This window comes from Triticum aestivum, chromosome 2B (genome assembly GCF_018294505.1).
Source record: "Triticum aestivum cultivar Chinese Spring chromosome 2B, IWGSC CS RefSeq v2.1, whole genome shotgun sequence".
Lineage (NCBI taxonomy): Eukaryota > Viridiplantae > Streptophyta > Magnoliopsida > Poales > Poaceae > Triticum > Triticum aestivum.
Genome location: NC_057798.1, coordinates 161,579,444 through 161,599,262, shown reverse-complemented (window position 1 = coordinate 161,599,262; position 19,819 = coordinate 161,579,444). Strand labels below are relative to the sequence as shown.

Sequence of the window (19,819 nt, the reverse complement as noted above, 5' to 3'; positions counted from 1 at the left end):
TTAACAGGCAACGTCAATGACCAACCCATTCCTTCGGATGCAGAAATTAGTCATCGCCATTTATTCGTTGCGGCCACTACGAAGCTACGGCTCGCAGCACCTCCGTTGCTCAACAACGAATCTTTACCAATTCGAGGTCCCTGTCCACTGTTCTTTTACTCTATAATAAGGATACATATGTGATTTCTATTATGTTTGAGGTATTTTGTATTATTTTTGATGAATTTTTATAATAGATATGGTCTTTTTTTAAAAATGATACACAAAATATCAGACGACATGTGCAATTTTTGCATTGCTTCTAACAATGTTTTTGAAGGAAATATGCCCTAAAGGCAATAATAAAGTTATTATTTATTTCCTTATTTCATGATAAATGTTTATTATTCATGCTAGAATTGTATTAACCGGAAACATGTTACATGTGTGAATACATAGACAAACATAAAGTCACTAGTATGCCTCTACTTGACTAGCTCATTAATCAAAGATGGTTATGTTTCCTAACCATAGACATGTGTTGTCATTTGATTAATGGGATCACATCATTAGGATAATGATGTGATTGACATGACCCATTCCGTTAGCCTAGCACTTGATCGTTTAGTATATTGCTATTGCTTTCTTCATGACTTATACAAAGTTCCTGCAACTATGAGATTGTGCAACTCCCGTTTACCTGAAGAACACTTTGTGTGCTACCAAATGTCACAAGGTGATTATAAAGGTGCTCTACAGGTGTTTCCGAAGGTACATGTTGGGTTGGCATAATTCGAGATTAGGTTTTGTCACTCCGATTGTCGGAGAGGTATCTCTGGGCCCTCTCGGTAATACTCATCACCTAAGCCTTGCAAGCATTGTAACTAATGAGTTAGTTATAAGATGATGTGTTACAGAACGAGTAAAGAGACTTGCCGGTAACGAGATTGAACTAGGTATTGGATACCGACGATCAAATCTCGAGCAAGTAACATACCGATGACAAAGGGAACAACGTATGTTGTTATGCGGTTTGACCGATAAAGATCTTCGTAGAATATGTAGGAACCAATATGGGCATCCAGGTCCCACTATTGGTTATTGACCGAGAATGGTTTTAGGTCATGTCTACATAGTTCTCGAACCCGTAGGGTCCGCACGCTTAGCGTTACAATGACAGTTTTATTATGAGTTTATAAGTTTTGATGTACCGAAGTTTGTTCGGAGTCCCGGATGTGATCACGGACATGACGAGGAGTCTCAAAATGGTCGAGACATAAAGATTGATATATTGGACGACTATATTCGGACACCGGAAGTGTTCCGGGTGATTTCGGAGAAAACCGGAGTGCCGGGGGGGTTACCGGAACCCCCCGGGAGAGTATTGGGCCTTATGGGCCTTAGGGGAAAGGAGAGAGGGGCGGCCAGCATGGGCCGCGCGCCCCCTCCCCCCTCTGGTCCGAATTGGACTAGGAGGGGGGGGGGCGGCGCCCCCTCCCCTTTCCTTCCCCCTCTCCCCCTTCCTTCCCCCTCCTAGTAGGAGTAGGAAAGGAGGAGTCCTACTCCTACTAGGAGGAGGATTCCTCCTCCCTTGGCGCGCCCAAGGGGCCGGCCGGCCTCCCCCCTTGCTCCTTTATATACGGGGGCAGGGGGGCACCTCATGACACGCAAGTTGATCTACGGATCGTTCCTTAGCCGTGTGCGGTGCCCCCCTCCACCATATTCCACCTCGGTCATATCGTCGTGGAGTTTAGGCGAAGCCCTGCGCCGGTAGAGCATCATCATCGTCACCACGCCGTCGTGTTGACGGAACTCATCCCCAAAGCTTTGCTGGATCGGAGCCCGGGGATCGTCATCGAGCTGAACGTGTGCTGAACTCGGAGGTGCCGTACATTCGGTACTTGGATCGGTCGGATCGTGAAGACGTACGACTACATCAACCGTGTTGTCATAACGCTTCCGCTTACGGTCTACGAGGGTACGTGGACAACACTCTCCCCTCTCGTTGCTATGCCATCACCATGATCTTGCATGTACGTACGAATATTTTTGAAATTACTATGTTCCCCAACAGTTTTTATGGTGCTTATTTTTACGGTGTTGCGATCACATCAGTACACAAGTAGTACACATGTACATTCAACACCTACGCATTCATCAGTCATCGCCATGGATCATGGTCGAGTAAACCAGGTTTTCCTAGATTCAGTCGTTCGCCTCCCCTTTTTCCCTGTAGGACTAGGGGGTTGCCGGGATCAGCGTCGTGTCAGCAGGCTGCCGATGGTCTCCTTTAGCCAAGATGCATTGGTGTGTTGTTGGTTGCCATTGCGAGACTCGGGGTTTGGCTAGTGGGGTGCCGGTAAATGTCGTGCTTGACCATGGTCAGGCGGAGATGACGACGACGTCTTCCGTGGACGTTGTGCTCTTCCTTGGAAGTGTGGTCATTTGGACCCCTACTTCAAGTTAATGGCATCTTCCTACATCGCCGGGCTCAGCTATTGGAGTGTGCCAAGGGGGCGGTGGCTTGATTGATGAGTGATGTCGTTGCGCTTCGGGAAGCCTGTGCTCATTGCTAGGATAAAGCAAGCTCCTTTGCTTTAGTGCTTCATTTAGCTTTGCTTTGTCTATGTTTTTAGTTTCCTGTTCGCCGGTGTGAACTTTTATTGTATAGTTGGTGTGTGTTTGTATGGTTTCTTTGTGCTGGTTGATACTTTATCTATAAAGCGGGTGGTCGCATTTTTGGTAGATACACAAACATTTTCATGTTTAGAAATAGAAATATATTTATAAAAACATATTTGCAATCACTACAATATCTAAGCTCCCTAGAATGTAAGCGTTGTGAGCACTCCGGACTGGGAGGGTCAATTTGGCCCATCATCGCCTTCTCCGCGTCACACGGTGCGCAGGTGTCGTCAGTCCACCACCACACGGCATGCCCCGTCCATCTCTCCATCTTTCACCCCTTCTCTCATGGTGGTACGCCTGAGCCATCACCGCCTGCTCCGCACCTCACAGTTGCACGAGCACCCGGCCCATCATGGGCTCCTCCGCATCTCTCCAGTTTTCTTCCCTTCTCTCGTGGCATTGCGCCCCACCCATCACCGCCTCCTCCGCACCACATGGTTGCATGGGCGCCCAGCCCACACCACCTCCTCCGCACCACAAGGTTGCATGGGCTTTCCCTGTTCACCACTGCCCCGCTCACCCCGCCCATCACTCCGTCTTTCTCCCCTTTCTTTGTGCAGTAATTAGCGTCCAACAATGAAGAATCATGGCCTGGAGGAGCAGCCGATGAGGTAGGCCGCCATGAGTATCAACAGTGCTGGACAGGGACGACTGTCGTCTTCAGAACTTGCTCGCCTTTGTCAACATGCCATGGTCCACAAGGTCTGCAGTACAATTCTCAGTACCTCCTTCCTCTCCGTCTGTCATTTCTTTGGCAGCCTGATTCAAATTCAATATCGCATGCTTTGGGGCTAAACAAGTAGGAGAATATAAAAGGATTTTATCTTACCATGTAAGGTTTCAATTTGAAAGCCACATGCTTCACTTCTTGAGTACCATGTCCGCGCTTGTGGATTAACAGCCTCTGACAGTTTATACATGGCATGCTTTATGCTCCCTTTGTGTCACTACAATATCTAAGCTCCCTAGAATGTAATCGCTGTGAGCACTTCGGACTGGGAGGGTCAAGTTACCACATCTTTATTCCTTTTGGAAAACCCGCTTAATTTTTCTTAGGAGAACCATTGTATGGGTGAGCAGGTATTGTTTACTGTACCATCCATCTAATTATATGTGTCCAGCACTTTGATGTACAAAAAAACATGTGTCCAACACTTGATGGATTCTGTGTCAGTTACTCCCTAAACTAAAACCACGACATTTATTTTAGATCAAAGGGACTATTTTTTTTGCAAGAAAAAAGGTTACGAGTCGCTCATGTACATCGGGTACACGAGGGAAATTAATGATGCGGCCAACTATATCCACACCCGCCAAAGTGATATACCATCGCACAACCACACGAGCACGCCAACTTGGCCCATCATCGCCTTCTCCGCGTCACACGGTGCGCATGTGTCGTCAGTCCACCACCACGCGGCATGCCCCGTCCATCTCTCCATCTTTCACCCCCTTCTCTCATGGCGGTACGCCCGAGCCATCACCGCCTCCTCCGCACCTCACGGTTGCACGGGCACCCGACCCATCACGGGCTCCTCCGCATCACATGGTTGCATGGGCACCGCAAGTCCATCACCGCGCCACCCGCCCCGCCCATCTCTACAGTTTTCTTCCCTTCTCTCGTGGCGTTGCGCTCGACCCATCACCACCTCCTCCACACCACATGGTTGCATGGGCGCCCGGCCCACACCACCTCCTCTACACCACAAGGTTGCATGGGCTTTCCCTGTTCACCACCGCCCCGCGCACCCCGCCCATCACACCATCTTTCTCCCCTTTCTTTGTGCGGTAATTAGTCTCCAACAATGAAGAATCATGGCCTGGAGGAGCAGCCGACGAGGTTGGCCGCCACGACTAGCAACAGTGCTGGACAGGGACGACTGTCATCTTTAGAACTTTCTCGCCTTCGTCAACATGCCATGGTCCACAAGGTCTGTAGTACAATTCTCAGTACCTCCTTCCTCTCCATCTGTCATCCTTTGTTTGGCAGCCTGATTCAAATTCAAATCGTTTGCTTTGGGGCTAAACAAGTAGGAGCATATACAAGGATTTTATCTCGCCATGTAAGGTTTCAATCTGAAATCCTCATGCTTCACTTCTTGAGTACCATGTCCGCGCTTGTGGATTAACAACCTCTGACAGTTTATACATGGCATGCTTTATGTTCCCTCTGTTCCACAATGCAATGCATATTAGTTTTTCCAAGAGTCAAAGTTGTCTATGTTTGACCAAGTTTCTAGAATAAACTATCAATATCAAAAGTACTAAATAAATAAACTATAAAAGTACACATGGATCCTAAATTTTCAAAATAAAGTAATATTTTGGAGGAGCAAGTATTAATTAGCATATGGTTCCAAGCGTAAGGAGCACGATCTCTAACTGAACTTAATTGGAACTAAACAAGAAAGCAAGATGATAGCTAAGTTTTTCTATGAAGATAATTTGGTTAATTGTCATCGGTCGCTTATGTACAAAGATCAATCACTTGTACTGTTATCTCTTGATCCTTCCATTTCTGTCTCTTCCTCTTAGAGGCCGCTATAAACATGCTTCATTTCCTTTTCTGCAGTGCAAATCATTGCTTTTATTTCAAATATGTTCTTTCCATTTTGATTCTAATTATGCATCTGAATAATCAATATGGAAAACCAGAAGCAATATACTTTGATGCAGTGCCACAGCTTCCAAGTATTTCTCACTTCCACTACACTTTTACTGTTATTGATTCATGAATTAACAATCAAACTAATAAAAGGTAGAAAAGTAGAACGGCGCAGCAAGGCATGCGTATGGTTCTAGTTCTTTGTTGAAAAGTAACATGCTACGTCAATGAGCAGCCCATTTGATTTGCTTTGATATCCTTTCGGACCCAGAAATTAGTCATTGCCGTTTGTTCGTTGCCGCCACAACAAAGCTGCGGCTCTTAGCGCCTCCGCTGCTCAACAACAAACCTCTACAATATAAATTCTGTTATGTTTGAGGTACTTTGTACAACAAAATGAACTTATATAATAGTAGATCTGAATCTTTTTCATAAGAATGATAAAATATCACATGGCATTTGCAATTTTTCCATTGCCTCCATCTGAATGAGCGAATCTTTACGGATTTACGGTGCTTATTGTTACGGTGTTTCGATCACATGAGTACACAAGTAGTACACCTGTACATTCAATACCTACGCATTCATCAGTGATCACTGATCACCATGGATCATGGTCGAGTAAACCATAGCATATACGGGTTTTTCCTGGATTCAGTCGTTCGCCTTCGCCTTTTTTCTGTTAATATAGTCAAGGCGGACGAAGCATATTAATCATCTGGCAGGCAGCGCCGGCGGCTCACGCGAGCACCGTGGTCTCGGCGACGGCGGCGGACCGGATGTCGACGGCGGCCTCGACGTGGTCGCCGCCCGCCTCCCACAGCTCCGGCAGCGCCTCCCTGATGTTGTGGATGCTCTCCAGCGCCACGTCCGCCCCGGGCACGAGCGCCGAGCTCCCTACCTGCACCATCGTTTCAGAGCGTTTGTTCGTTCAGTTTCTAACAGGTATTCCAATGGCGTGGGGATCAATGCAGCGGCTGTGAGAGCTTACGATGACGGTATGGAAGCCTGCCGCTTTCCCTGAGGCGATGTTGCGCGGGCTGTCGTCGAAGAACACCTGCAAATCAAAGGCAGTTTCGTCGGTTACTGCTGCTAAACTAAACGGCGGTCGTTGCAGCTGTAGCTTTGCAGTTCTGCGGCGCGGAGAGTCGACGAGGGAATCCATGGCTGAGCTGCGTGCTGCTTACTGTCTTCTTGGGGTCGAGCTTGGCGATCTCCACCACGGCTTCCATGGACTCCAGGGACGGCTTGCAGAGGACCCTCTTGCCAGAGCTAGCGTCTGTGTCACCTGGATTCTTGGGGTTCAGGGTCTCGAAGCATATGATCCCCTCGAAGCATCCCTCCAGCCCCATCTTCTCCAGGACGGTCGCCGCGTGGGCCTCGTCAGAATTGGTGAATATCTGCAGTGGAGGGAACAACAAACTGTCACTGCTGCAGCAATTGTTTTGGTGCTTGAAAACAAATGAGCAATTAACTGTCGTTGACTCCTTTTGCTGATGTAGCAGGAAATATCAGAGAGACTTGGATGCAAGGGATGAGCTTACGATTTTCCTCTGTGGCATCGAAAGCAGCAGGTTCCTCAGGACAGGATCCGGCTTCAGCTTCTCGTATGGCAATTTACCGTGCACGCTGGCGTGGAATTCGTCGTAGTCGAATTCGTAACCCATAAGCTGGCACATGAATAGCATTATGAAAAAGTTTAGAAACATAATGGGTAGCTTGAAGACTACCAACAGAAACTTGTAGAAGAAGAATACTAATCTAAGTGTACAGGGGCATACCTTCAGACCGGCCATCGTAGTTCCATATTCTTTGTACAGATCCAGGCACATCTTGGGGACCAGGCTCTCCTCGATCTGAAGCTTGTTCAGCATGTAGTCTGCGATTTGGTAGGTACAAGTAGTATGAGCACACAAATTCTGTAGCATGAAAACAGAGGATTGGTGTAAAGTTTATTAGTACCACTTACCTTGGATGTTGTTGCGGCAGGCTAAGTTGATTCCTAGGATCAGTGGGTAGAGGGTGTCATCCATGTCTGAACATGTCGAGAAACAATCAACGAGGGGTTCAGAAGTAAAGTACTGGGCAGAGAACTCCATGTTTGAAATACAGTTGCGATGAAAAAACTGTCAGGTAAGGCAGACCTACCAAACAGCAAGCAATCAAATTTGGCTCCGTTGGCGTAGGATTCCATCTTGACAGGTTGGACAGCGCCTGTAACCGTTGCAAAAGAAATTAGCAAAAGAACGTTAAAATTGGGGACCTGCTGAGTACTAATGCACTCTTATCTTGCTAGATGCTCGTATTTTCTTTTCGGTATTGTCAAATTCTTCATAACTGTCACCCGCAAAAAATATATATATATATATTCATAACTGTTTCTAGCAACCGTTCAGTGTTTATTTCTTACTACTTGCATCAGTTCAATCAGCATGATCGTAGGAAGAACAGAGTTTGTCCCGGCAGAGATTGGCAACTTAGTGAAATGATGCCATAAACCTCACCGGAACTGGGATGAAAGAACGAAAGCAAACCAAACGGATCACTAGCATCAGCATGCCGGTGACCAGAGAAGCTGGCAAGAAAGAGATGGAAGGTCGACTAGCAACCTGGCAATGGCATGCACATGTACCTAGACGATGAACGGAAGAGTGGAAGACAGAGCACCAGCTGCACACACACAACGCAGGTGACTAGGTGAGTAGTGGATGCCATTTCGCCTAGCTAGGCCCCTCTATTTATACAACAAAGATGATCAGAGTCACAACTGGCAACACATGACATGACGAGGATGGGCTTTATCTGGTCTCTGGAGGGTGACACAGCCCGGTGGTTGGGTGCTATCCGATGATGGGAGCACCACGGAGCCGAGCCTCGAATTATTGGCCACCGGCCGGCTCCTGCCTTCTCCGGCTTCTTTCTCTGCTCGGCAAAGTGCCCTCCTACGCGAGGGGACGACGACGTGCCGGACAGCGACCGCTCTGATTATTGATCGTTCGGTGGAGTTGGCGGCGGATAGGATCGGATCGGCCAACTTACCCCAGCCAACTTTCCTTTAAAAGCACATATGCTTTGGTTTAGTTCAGCTTGGGCGCCGCCGACCAAGCTAGCGGACGATTGGGTAGCCATCAGACATCCGTGATGTGGCATCGCCGTTAAACTATGAATGAATGTAGGGTTCGGTGTGGAGGAATCCACTCGTGGCCGGCGTGCGTCACAGCCTATACTATGAGTATATGACTCATGGGTATGGTGATTTGTTGAAGGCTCTCGGCCGTGGAATCGCGAGCGTGGAAAAGCCACGACACGTGTGTGGCATTTCTTAAAGATGGCATCGCTTTCGTCCCGTCCCGCGTCGACGAGCGTCGGGCTCTCTGTTTTGATTTGGTTATCCTTTTGCGCGTGATGGGGAGAGCAACGCGCGCATGGGCCGCAGAGTTTATGTGAGAGTGACAGAATGACAAGTTTGCATGCACAAAGCTGCATCTATGGCCTTCATTTTCAGTGTCATGGCCAGTGCGTGCGTGGTGGTGCTAGTGGAGATGAGCTACCTGGCCACCGAGTGAGCGTGACGATGGACGATGGAGTTCTATATGATCCTCGGGCCATAGAACAGCCGCAGCCGCAGATGCGTGCAAAAGGAGAATCTGCCTTTCACTATAATTTTTCTGGAGAGAAGAACCTGCCTTTTCGTTGGAAACGGGGGTGAAACACTTGTAGCCACATGTGTTTACCAGGAATAATAATAACAACGTTGGCCCTTCGCTGTTGGAACTTGGTCGCCACGCTTGCAAGGGGCCTCTTTGATTCACACGATTTGTAAAACACATTCATAGAAATAAAAACATATGAATGTAGTGGCATGTCAATTCGAATGCTACAATATTAGTATGAGTGCTTGATTGTGCGTAGGAAAACAAAGGATTTTTCATGTTAGGTTGAAGTGGATGGAAATGGAACTTTTCTTATGAGAACTAGTACAAATGGATCGTACGATTCAAACAACCCAAATAGAAAAAATAAATCATAAGGACTGGAATCCTTTAAAATTCCTTTAGGAATCCTTTGAATCAAAGAGTCCCTAAAACCTTATACAAACATGGACTGAAAGTAGGCTGCAATTTAATTGCGTCAGCCGGGTCTTGAACTCAAGACCTCTTGGCTCTAATACCATATAGAAAACCGATCTGATGAAAGAGACTAGGCAGCACATTATACGTCAACAAAGTCAGGGACGGGGTGGCGGGCAAATTGACAAAACGACAACAACATTTAGGGCTCCTTTGATTCACAGGGTTTAGGAAGCGTAGGAATAGGAAACATACAGGAATAGGATGTACCGTCCACTCAAATCCTACAATGGGTAGCAAAACAGAGGATTTTTTCCAAGAAGTCCAACCTCATGCTTGTTTTCCTGTAAAAATGAACTACGAAGTTCCTATAGGATTGGTTCCTGAGGAATGCAATCCTAAGAATCAAACAACATGTAAAGGGAAAATTCTAGAGGGTCTCAATCCTGTAAAATTCCTATGCAAACCCTGTAAATCAAAGGAGGCCTTAAACTGTTCGTCCACAGAACGAATCAATGGGATATAAACCATGATGGGTATCACATGTCAAGTTTCGCACTCGCCGTCACATGACAAACTTTACAAGATACCGGCAGTTACCATACGATTTGCAATCACACGAGAGATTCTAATAATGCCTGACAGTTGCCATACATACATAACTAACCCCTGACATAGTGCAGATTTCTGAACTGTGGAAGTTCAAGAGAAGTTGACATGAAGCAACCAGGAACCTGCAAAGTTAAAAAATTAGAACATTAGCCATTTGTAAGCTTGTCGGGGATTCGGTTGAGGGTAGATCTGAATCCCTAAAAGACCTGAAGAAAGCCAATATCAACAGATAAGCAACGGGGCATGTAATAAATATAGTAAGCTGAAACGGTTTGACCTCGGATATGAGATAATAAATACATCAAGGTCACACTCAAACAATTTGTTGTGTGCATTCACTCACGAAGAGGTCAAGAGGTTAATAAAATATTTATTTAAAACAAATAACACGGCTTAGATGATATGGGAAGCTAGTAGTGCACTAGTTTTCCAGCATCAGCCTTTCATGTTGATAGAAGGGAAACAAATTAACGTCTACATGTGTGCAAAAGTGAACTGGACATACAAGGAATATGAGTGCCAGACTACAAATTTATCCAGAAAAAATGAGTGCAAGTCTCAGGAAGGGCAAGACCAGCAGAATCCTGCATGGAGCATCTAATCCAATAAAATGTGTTGCTACACACAATTCTATCAGTACCGTGATTCGGTATATTCCTATAAATGTCAACAGACTTTTGGCCGCAAAGAAGCATATTCTCCTAAAGAGGTTAGCCTTCTCTGAATGAAATGCGGTTCTCCAATTTCACAAAGTTATCAGAAGTATTTCAGCAAAAAAAGAAGCGGAAAGTAACAAAATAAGCTTGAAATTGGGTTGATCAGCAATCCGAAACCAAAGGGGAAATGAGAGAAAGTGCAGTTATTTTCCATCTCCAGGAATCTACATACTGCTCAGTTATTTTCCTTCATCACAGTTCAGTTTGGTAATAACTCATAAGCAGTTTTATAAGTTTATCTGTTAAGTGAACTTGGCCCATACTTTACACAGAAAAAATAATGGGACTAGATTTTGTTAAACATCAAATTCAGGACTTCAACCAATGGAGACTGTTCCTGTACCTGCCGGCTGCTCCATTAATGCTCATTTTTATAGTACGAACTTGCCCTGAATATGTAGACCTGCAAAAGAAAAATGCATAACAGAGGTTGCATAGTTAGCAGCATAGATAGACTTTTACCACAGTAATGCTTACAAAAAAGGATTCTCCAGGTAATGGAAGGTGCACAACGGAAGGCAGGCTCAAGAGGCAAAACACTTCCCTATATCTGCTTGGGATGGAGACTTTTAACATGGATGTTGAAGAAATCATATGTTCCTTGCAAATTTCATGTACAACCAAGCATTTGAAACAGCTCCGTTCTCATACTTTGTGTTGTGAATAACGAGACACAGTTTCCTAGTTACAATTATTTGTGTAAGTAGACATGGGTGGACCAGTTTTCCCCATGTGATATTTTAGAGACTTCACATCATTACTAGAAGGATTTGCCCGTGTCAGTTGTGCCGAGGATCATCACGATAATCCATCAATGACATGTTTCACCATCTAAATTGCAATTATATGCAACCATAACATGAAAAGTACTACCAATAGCACTCCCCAACACCAAGGCCAAACTCTGGATGTTTCGCATCACAAACACCTAGTGAGAGCTGCCTCTACAGGCCCGCCCTCTTCATGTTTGATCTAGTGACAGTGTAGAGTAGCCTACTATTTTTTGCTCTTTCTTTTTCAAGTTCTTGTTTTGTTTTGTAGGTTGCCTTTTTTTCTTGTCAGTTTGACTGAGTCAGATCAAGGAGGCGAAGCTTTGGGTGTGCGCAGGTGCTGCAGGGCCTAGGGTGTGTTTACCTGTGGCTTGGGATGTCCACTGAGCCTTGCATGCTGTGTTGCTCTATGTAATGTGTTGTATTGTATCTGACCTCATCTTTGGGTTTGTAATCTTTTTTCTATCTTTTCAATATACAGTACACAAGCTCTGCGTTTTCTCAAAAAAGACTTGCGCCTTTTCAGTGCCTTCGACACATCTAGATACGTGCTTGAGAAAAGAAAAATACCATAAACCCCCCAAGCAGATTTCACATTTCAGAACTTCTTAAGAATCATGACACGGCATCTCAAACAACCACAGAAATTCAATACCATAAAAGACCAACTAAGAATCTCACCTTGAACAATGCCCTCTTGATCAGCTGGAACACCAAGCAATCACCTTCAACTAGCTCATTGTCGACGGCAAACTCGCTCCACCCGGTGATAAGACTGCTACTGTGTGGACGATAAAGCACCTTAAACTCCTCCTCCTCCTCATCCACCAAAACCATTCTCATGCGATGGTCCGGGAGATGCTCCATGCTGAACTGTGCCGGGATATGCTTCCAGATACGCCACCATATCAATATCTAACAATCAATCCTCTCTCAGAGGGGATGGGAACAATAGATTAGTGGTAGTTTCTGCTTTACCAGCGAGGTAAGAGACTGGGGCATGGGTTTGACAAAGGTGGGGTAGTCGGAGCCTAGCTCATCCTGTAGCTCTTCGGCCTTGGCGATGGCGTACGCATGATCAGGCTTTACTTCCTTCTGCTGCCGTGGTTTCCCGGTGCCCAGCTTTACATGAGAATTATTCTTATATTCGTTAGGAAAATAAGATGAGATCCTTGGGAGAGCCACCTCTTGAGTGGTGGACTGCCTTAAGGTGGAAATTTAGTGCGATTTGCGGGTTTATTCCAGGTCTTCATCAGTTACAACATACCCGTCCTTTCTTTTTACTTCACATGTTAGTTTTGTGTTATGTCAAATCAAATTTTATAAAGTATGAGCAAATTTAATATTAAGAAAACATCAACATCTACTATACCAAATAAACTACTAAATTATGAAAATGTATTTCATCATGGATATAATGATATCGATTTGGTATTGTGACTGTTGATTTCTTTTATATACTTATTATTAGTCAAACTTCATAAGTTTGACTTGACTTAGGGTTGAAAAGAAACGGCGGGAGTATGATTAGATCTTAGTATTTTGTACTAATCGGCTACGGGACCCTTAGTTGCGAAGCACGTACATTGTCGCGATAGTCGGGCTGCTCGGGGAGGGTGGCGATACGGCCGGAACGCCGGGGCGGGGCGTCATCGGCGGCGTCCCGTGGCTTCGGGGCCTTCCTCTTCTGCGACGCCAACCAAACAGAAATACTCAAAAAAGGAAGACAGACAGGAGCAGAGGAACGGCGGAGGGCGGTGCGGATCTGACGGACCAGCCTGGGCTTGACGGCGGCCTCGCGGACGGCGGCGGAGAGGTGGTGCAGGCGCAGCTCCTCCAGCTTCCGCTTGTTCTCCTCCACCTGCCTCCTGCGCTGCTCCTCGTACGAGTTCGCTTCAGCCATTTTCCCCCACTTTCTTGGTTTTGGGTTTGATTTTTCGGGCGGAGCCGATGAACAAACCGCCGAGAGAGGAGGAGGGCAATCCAGAGTGGGGAACGAGGGTTTTTTGGTTTCGGCGGGGAAGCAGAGGAGGAGGAGGAGGAGGAGGTTATTAAAGCCGTGAAAACCCGGGATGGAGTGATTTCATTCTCTTTTTTCGGAATCGGCATACGGCGCCACGGCCGTTCCCTCGGCACATTTTTCGTTTTTCACCTAATTCCACTTTTTTAACCCTAGTTTCACACGGTATTTATCCCATTTGGTGGGTTTTTTCATACTTTTACCCAATTAAATAAATTTTATGTCACAAAATACCCCACTAAATTTTGGAAAACGTTTAGATTCAACAGACTGATTTCTCTGGAGAACCAGTTGGGTCGCTCGCATGCCACGTCGCCTCATGGTCCCGCGACGCCTTCCCTATCCTCTTCTTCCAAATCGAGTTCATCCTGTTTCTCTCTTCTCTGTACGAGATGCGGCGTGGCCGCCGGCGACTACTGCGCAACCAGAACCGTGCCTGGCCTTCCTCCTCTCCGTGGGATCGACCACCGCCGGCGCTGCTGAGACACTGCATCGCAATGCAGCATCCATGACTGAGATTGGGGGGAAATTGACGACTATACTGCAACGGAGCATCCATGGTGTTGCTCGGCGGCGACGGTGCTGCAACGCAGCTTCCATGGTGTTGCTCACCGACAATGGTGCTGCAACGCAACATCCATGTAAATGCTCGCCGGCGACGGTGCTGCAACGCCGATGCTTCAATGGAGCGTTGCCGGGAAATCGGTGTTGCAACGAAGCATCATCTGAGTTGTCGGTGCTTCAGTGGAGCATCGCTAGACCGCGGAGGTGCTTCAATGGGGCATCGCTGTGACCGAGAATCGATACTCCAGCGGCGGGCGCTGATATCAGGGATGCTGCTTCGACAAGGGAGGCGGAAGACATGCACTGCCAGCCAGAGGAGGAAGACATAGTGTGCTGGGCTGCCGCGAGATCGAACGTCCATGTGCACTACATCGGAAGGCTAGTCAGGCTATAAGATCAACCGGCTGATTTGTAGCAGCGCCCTTAAAAAATTTCTTGTTTTTTGCACTAACTGCACGTAGGTGATTTAGTTTAGCACCCATGGCTTTTCTCCTTGTCTATTTGCATCGCATCAGGTCGCACCAGGCTAAGCACACCCGAACATACCGCGTCACACCTGACCCATGGGCACCCGGTCGAACGCGATATGCAGTGCACGCAACGCGGCGCACACCACACCCACTTCGCTCGGCTGAAACAACGACGACAACTAACATCAGCGCCCCGCGAGGAGCAATTCATGACGACAAGGAGATAGGGAGCACGAAGGCCTACATGGAGAGAGGGTAAGGAAGGAGGAGCTCACAAGGAGCTTGTTGGTGCAACTGGGAGGCTCGGGGATGCCCGGGTTAACGACAGACGCAAGTGCGGAGCTCAATGATGCGGGGACGATGGCTCAAGGTCGCCGGGCACGATGAGAAGGTTGCTACCATCTTCAGGAGGTCGGTGCAGAGCTAGGGAAAAGTCAGGCACAGGCGTCAGGGCTCGGCAATGATGATGAATCGAGCACGATGGCGCTCGGCTGGAGGCAAAGAAGGTGGTTGTTTTTACAAGATCTCAAATCCATACGATCAAATTGAAATTTTGCAAATATTTGACCACATCCTCCTCCTCCTAAACTAAGAGATGCTCTTCACCCTCATCTAGACCAAAGAGGCCCTTTTCGTTCTTTTTGGGCCGAAGAGTTGTCTTCGTTCCTGGCGTCGCCTAAGAGTTGCTCTTCGTTCCTGCCATGGAGGAAGAGTTAGCATCCAACACCCACCCACGCAAAGTAACCGTCCTTATACACCAGAGCTCCTTCCAGTTAAACCCTAGCGCCAGTAGGACCGAATCAACGAGGAGAGCCCAATCAGACGAAGAACCACTTCAACTGTGCACCGTGGAGGAAGATTTTTTTCTTTTTCAATCTACACTGACCACGACAAGCATGTAGCTTGCTAGTTGAGAAAAATTTCAATTAATCACACACATCTACTCATCTAGACACCCCCAACATCCTAGACATCGCCCCTCACCATATTGTTACTGACAATATTTGGTTCATGTCCACGAATGGCACGGGCCATGGAGGGCGCGACCAGTGACAAGAATAGAATAAGGGACAATGTCTAGATAGGCAGCATCTAGATTAGTAGATATGCTCATTAATTAAAAAATCATCGAGCATGATGTAGGCCTTGTGGTGGTTATTGTAGATTGAAAAGGGAAATATGCCCTCCACAATGCACGGTTCAAGTGGTTCTTTGTTTGAATAGATCCTTGTCGTCGATGTAGTGTTGATGGCGTGAGGATTTCACTCGGATAAACTCCGGTGTATATGGGATGGCCACATGCGTTGGATATCCACTCTTCATCCAAGGCATGAGTGAAGAGTAGCTCTTGGTCATGCTTGGAACGAAGATTAATTCTTCGGCCCATGGCATGGAAAGGGCGCTTCGACCCAGATGAGGACGAAGACATTGGGGAACGAAGTAATTCAAAAAAAAAATCCTACGATCACGCAGGATCTATCAAGGAGATGCATAGCAACAAGACGGGAGAGTGTGTTCACGTACCCTCGTAGACCGAAAGCGGAAGCGTTTAGTAACGCGGTTGATGTAGTCGAACGTCTTCATGATCCAAGTACCGAACGTATGGCACCTCGGTGTTCAGCACACGTTCAGCATTATGACGTCCCTCGAGATCTTGATCCAATTAAGGGCGAGGGAGAGTTCCGTCAGCATGATGGCGTGGCGACGGTGTTGATGATGTTACCGGCGTAGGGCTTCGCCTAAGCACTACGACAATATGACCGAGGTGTTAAACCGTGGAGGGGGTACCACACATGGCTAAGAGAATAACTGTTGTTCTTTGGGGTGCCCCCTGCCCCGTATATAAAGGAGGGAGGAGGAGGATGTTGCGTAACACGGTAATTTCAAAAAAATCCTATGATCACGCAAGATCTATCTAGGTGATGCATAGCAACAAGAGGGGAGAGTGTGTCCACGTACCCTCGTAGACCAAAAGCGGAAGAGTTTAGTTAACACGGTTGATGTAGTTGAACGTCTTCGCGATCCAACCGATCCAAGCACCGAACGTACGACACCTCCGCATTCAGCACATGTTCAGCTCGATGACGTCCCTCGTACTCTTGATCCAGTTGAGGCCGAGGGAGAGTTTCATCAGCATGACGGCGTGGCGACAGTGATGACGAAGTTACCGGCGTAGGGCTTCGCCTAAGCTCTACACGATATGACCGGGGTGTGTAAATGTGGAGGGGAGCAACGCACATGGATAAAAGATGAACTTGTGTGTTCTAGGGTGCCCCCCTGTCCCCGTATATAAAGGAGCAAGGGGAGGCCGGCCGGCCCTCCTAGGCGCGCCCCCAATAGGGGAATCCTACTAGGACTCCAAGTCCTAGTAGGTTTCCACCAAGAGGGAGAGAGGGGGAAGGAAGGAGAGGGAGAGGGAGAAGGAAAGGGGGCGCTGCCCCCCTCCTAGTCCAATTCAGACCCAAAGGGGAGGGGGCGTGTGGCCTACCCTGCCCGCCCCTCTTGTTGGGGAACGTAGCAGAAAACAAAAATTTTCCTACTCGTTTCACCAAGATCATCTAGGAGTTCATCTAGCAACGAGTGATTAGATGCATCTACATACCTTTGTAGATCGCGAGCGGAAGCGTTCTTTCAAAGAACGGGGATGATGTAGTCGAACACGACGTGCTCCAAATCACCGGAGATCCTAGCACCGAACGGACGGCACCTCCGCGTTCAACACACGTACGGAACAGCCACGTCTCCTCCTTCTTGATCCAGCAAGGGGGGAGGAGAGGTTGAGGGAGATGGCACCAGCAGCAGCACGACGGCGTGGTGTTGATGGAGCTGCAGTACTCCGGCAGAGCTTCGCTAAGCACTATGGAGGTGGAGGAGGTGTTGGGGAGGGAGAAGGAGGCAACCAAAGGCCAAGGCGTTCAGGTATGAAGTCCCTCCTCTCCCCCACTATATATAGGGGTGCCAAGGGGGGGGGGTCGGCCCTAGGAGATCCAATCTCCTAGGGGGTGCGGCGGCCAAGGGGGGTTTCCCTCCCCCCCAAGGCACCTAGGAGGTGCCTTCCCCTCCTAGGACTCTTCCCCCTCTTAACCCTAGGCGCATGGGCCTATGTGGGGCTGGTGCCCTTGGCCCATTAGGCCAAGGCGCACCCCCTTACAGCCCATGTGGCCCCCCGGGACAGGTGGACCCACCCGGTGGACCCCCGGGACCCTTCCGGTGGTCCCGGTACAATACCGATAACCCCAAAACTTGTCCCGATGCCCGAAACAGGACTTCCCATATATAAATCTTTACCTCCGGACCATTCCGGAACTCCTCGTGACGTCCGGGATCTCATCCGGGACTCCGAACAACATTCGGGTTACTGCATATACATATCCCTACAACCCTAGCGTAACCGAACCTTAAGTGTGTAGACCCTACGGGTTCGGGAGACAATCAGACATGACCGAGACGACTCTCCGGTCAATAACCAACAGCGGGATCTGGATACCCATGTTGGCTCCCACATGCTCCACGATGATCTCATCGGATGAACCACGATGTCGAGGATTCAATCAACCCCGTACGCTATTCCCTTTGTCTATCGATATGTTACTTGCCCGAGATTCGATCGTCGGTATCCCAATACCTCGTTCAATCTCGTTACCGGCAAGTCACTTTACTCGTACCGTAATGCATGATCCCGTGACCAGACACTTGGTCACTCTGAGCTCATTATGATGATGCATTACCGAGTGGGCCCAGTGATACCTCTCCGTCATACGGAGTGACAAATCCCAGTCTTGATCCATGTCACCCAACAGACACTTTCGGAGATACCCGTAGTCTACCTTTATAGTCACCCAGTTACGTTGTGACGTTTGGCATACCCAAAGCACTCCTACGGTATCCGGGAGTCACACGATCTCATGGTCTAAGGAAAAGATACTTGACATTGGAAAACTCTAGCAAACGAACTATACGATCTTGTGCTATGTTTAGGATTGGGTCTTGTCCATCACATCATTCTCCTAATGATGTGATCTCGTTATCAATGACACCCAGTGTCCATAGTCAGGAAACCATGACTATCTGTTGATCAACGAGCTAGTCAACTAGAGGCTCACTAGGGACACGTTGGTATCTGTTATTCACACATGTATTACGATTTCCGGATAACACAACTATAGCATGAATAAAGACAATTATCATGAACGAGGAAATATAATAATAATGCTTTTATTATTGCCTCTAGGGCATATTTCCAACAGTCTCCCACTTGCACTAGAGTCAATAATCTAGTTACATTGTGATGAATCGAACACCCATGGAATTCTGGTGTTGATCATGTTTTGCTCTAGGGAGAGGTTTAGTCAACGGATCCGCTACATTCAGGTCCGTATGTACTTTACAAATCTCTATGTCTCCATCTTGAACATTTTCACGAATGGAGTTGAAGCGACGCTTGATGTGCCTTGTCTTCTTGTGAAACCTGGGCTCCTTGGCAAGTGCAATAGCTCCAGTGTTGTCACAGAAGAGCTTGATCGGCCCCGACGCATTGGGTATGACTCCTAGGTCGGTGATGAACTCCTTCACCCATATTGCTTCATGTGCTGCCTCCGAGGCTGCCATGTACTCCGCTTCACATGTAGATCCCGCCACGATGCTTTGCTTGCAACTGCACCAGCTTACTGCCCCACCATTCAAAATATACACGTATCCGGTTTGTGACTTAGAGTCATCCAGATCTGTGTCGAAGCTAGCGTCGACGTAACCCTTTACGACGAGCTCTTCGTCACCTCCATAAACGAGAAACATTTCCTTAGTCCTTTTCAGGTACTTCAGGATATTCTTGACCGCTGTCCAGTGTTCCCTGCCGGGATTACTTTGGTACCTTCCTACCAAACTGACGGCAAGGTTAACATCAGGTCTGGTACACAGCATGGCATACATAATAGAACCTATGGCTGAGGCATAGGGGATGACGCTCATCTCTTCTATATCTTCTGCCGTGGTCGGACATTGAGCTGAGCTCAATTTCACACCTTGTAACACAGGCAAGAACCCCTTCTTGGATTGATCCATATTGAACTTCTTCAATATCTTATCAAGGTATGTGCTTTGTGAAAGACCTATGAGGCGTCTTGATCTATCTCTATAGATTTTGATGCCTAATATATAAGCAGCTTCTCCAAGGTCCTTCATTGAAAAACTTTTATTCAAGTAGGCCTTGATGCTGTCCAAGAGTTCTATATCATTTCCCATCAAAAGTATGTCATCTACATATAATATGAGAAATGCTACAGAGCTCCCACTCACTTTCTTGTAAACGCAGGCTTCTCCATAAGT

The 19,819-nt window shown here is 47.4% G+C and overlaps 2 protein-coding genes across 4 annotated transcripts; both read right to left on the bottom strand.

The window, feature by feature from the left end:
• Nucleotides 1–5,679: 5,679 nt before the first annotated feature.
• LOC123044079 (suppressor of disruption of TFIIS) lies at nucleotides 5,680–8,088 on the bottom strand. 2 transcript variants are annotated; one of them, XM_044466717.1, is made up of 8 exons: nucleotides 7,905–8,088; nucleotides 7,421–7,486; nucleotides 7,242–7,307; nucleotides 7,054–7,151; nucleotides 6,817–6,942; nucleotides 6,460–6,672; nucleotides 6,264–6,329; nucleotides 5,680–6,173 (listed from the first exon to the last, which is right to left on the bottom strand). In XM_044466717.1, exons 2-8 carry the CDS (start codon nucleotides 7,464–7,466, stop codon nucleotides 6,012–6,014), a joined length of 777 nt encoding a protein of 258 aa, XP_044322652.1. In that variant the 5' UTR covers nucleotides 7,467–7,486; nucleotides 7,905–8,088; the 3' UTR covers nucleotides 5,680–6,011. The 2 variants fall into 2 exon arrangements, with proteins under 2 accessions (XP_044322652.1, XP_044322651.1); XM_044466716.1 differs by having other exon boundaries at nucleotides 7,882–7,988.
• Nucleotides 8,089–9,829: 1,741 nt separating this feature from the next.
• Nucleotides 9,830–13,468, bottom strand: LOC123044080 (B3 domain-containing protein Os06g0194400). 2 transcript variants are annotated; one of them, XM_044466718.1, is made up of 6 exons: nucleotides 13,215–13,468; nucleotides 13,026–13,127; nucleotides 12,419–12,562; nucleotides 12,122–12,328; nucleotides 11,014–11,073; nucleotides 9,830–10,076 (listed from the first exon to the last, which is right to left on the bottom strand). In XM_044466718.1, exons 1-5 carry the CDS (start codon nucleotides 13,341–13,343, stop codon nucleotides 11,029–11,031), a joined length of 627 nt encoding a protein of 208 aa, XP_044322653.1. In that variant the 5' UTR covers nucleotides 13,344–13,468; the 3' UTR covers nucleotides 9,830–10,076; nucleotides 11,014–11,028. The 2 variants fall into 2 exon arrangements, with proteins under 2 accessions (XP_044322653.1, XP_044322654.1); XM_044466719.1 differs by having other exon boundaries at nucleotides 12,122–12,313.
• Between the last annotated feature and the right edge of the window lie 6,351 nt (nucleotides 13,469–19,819).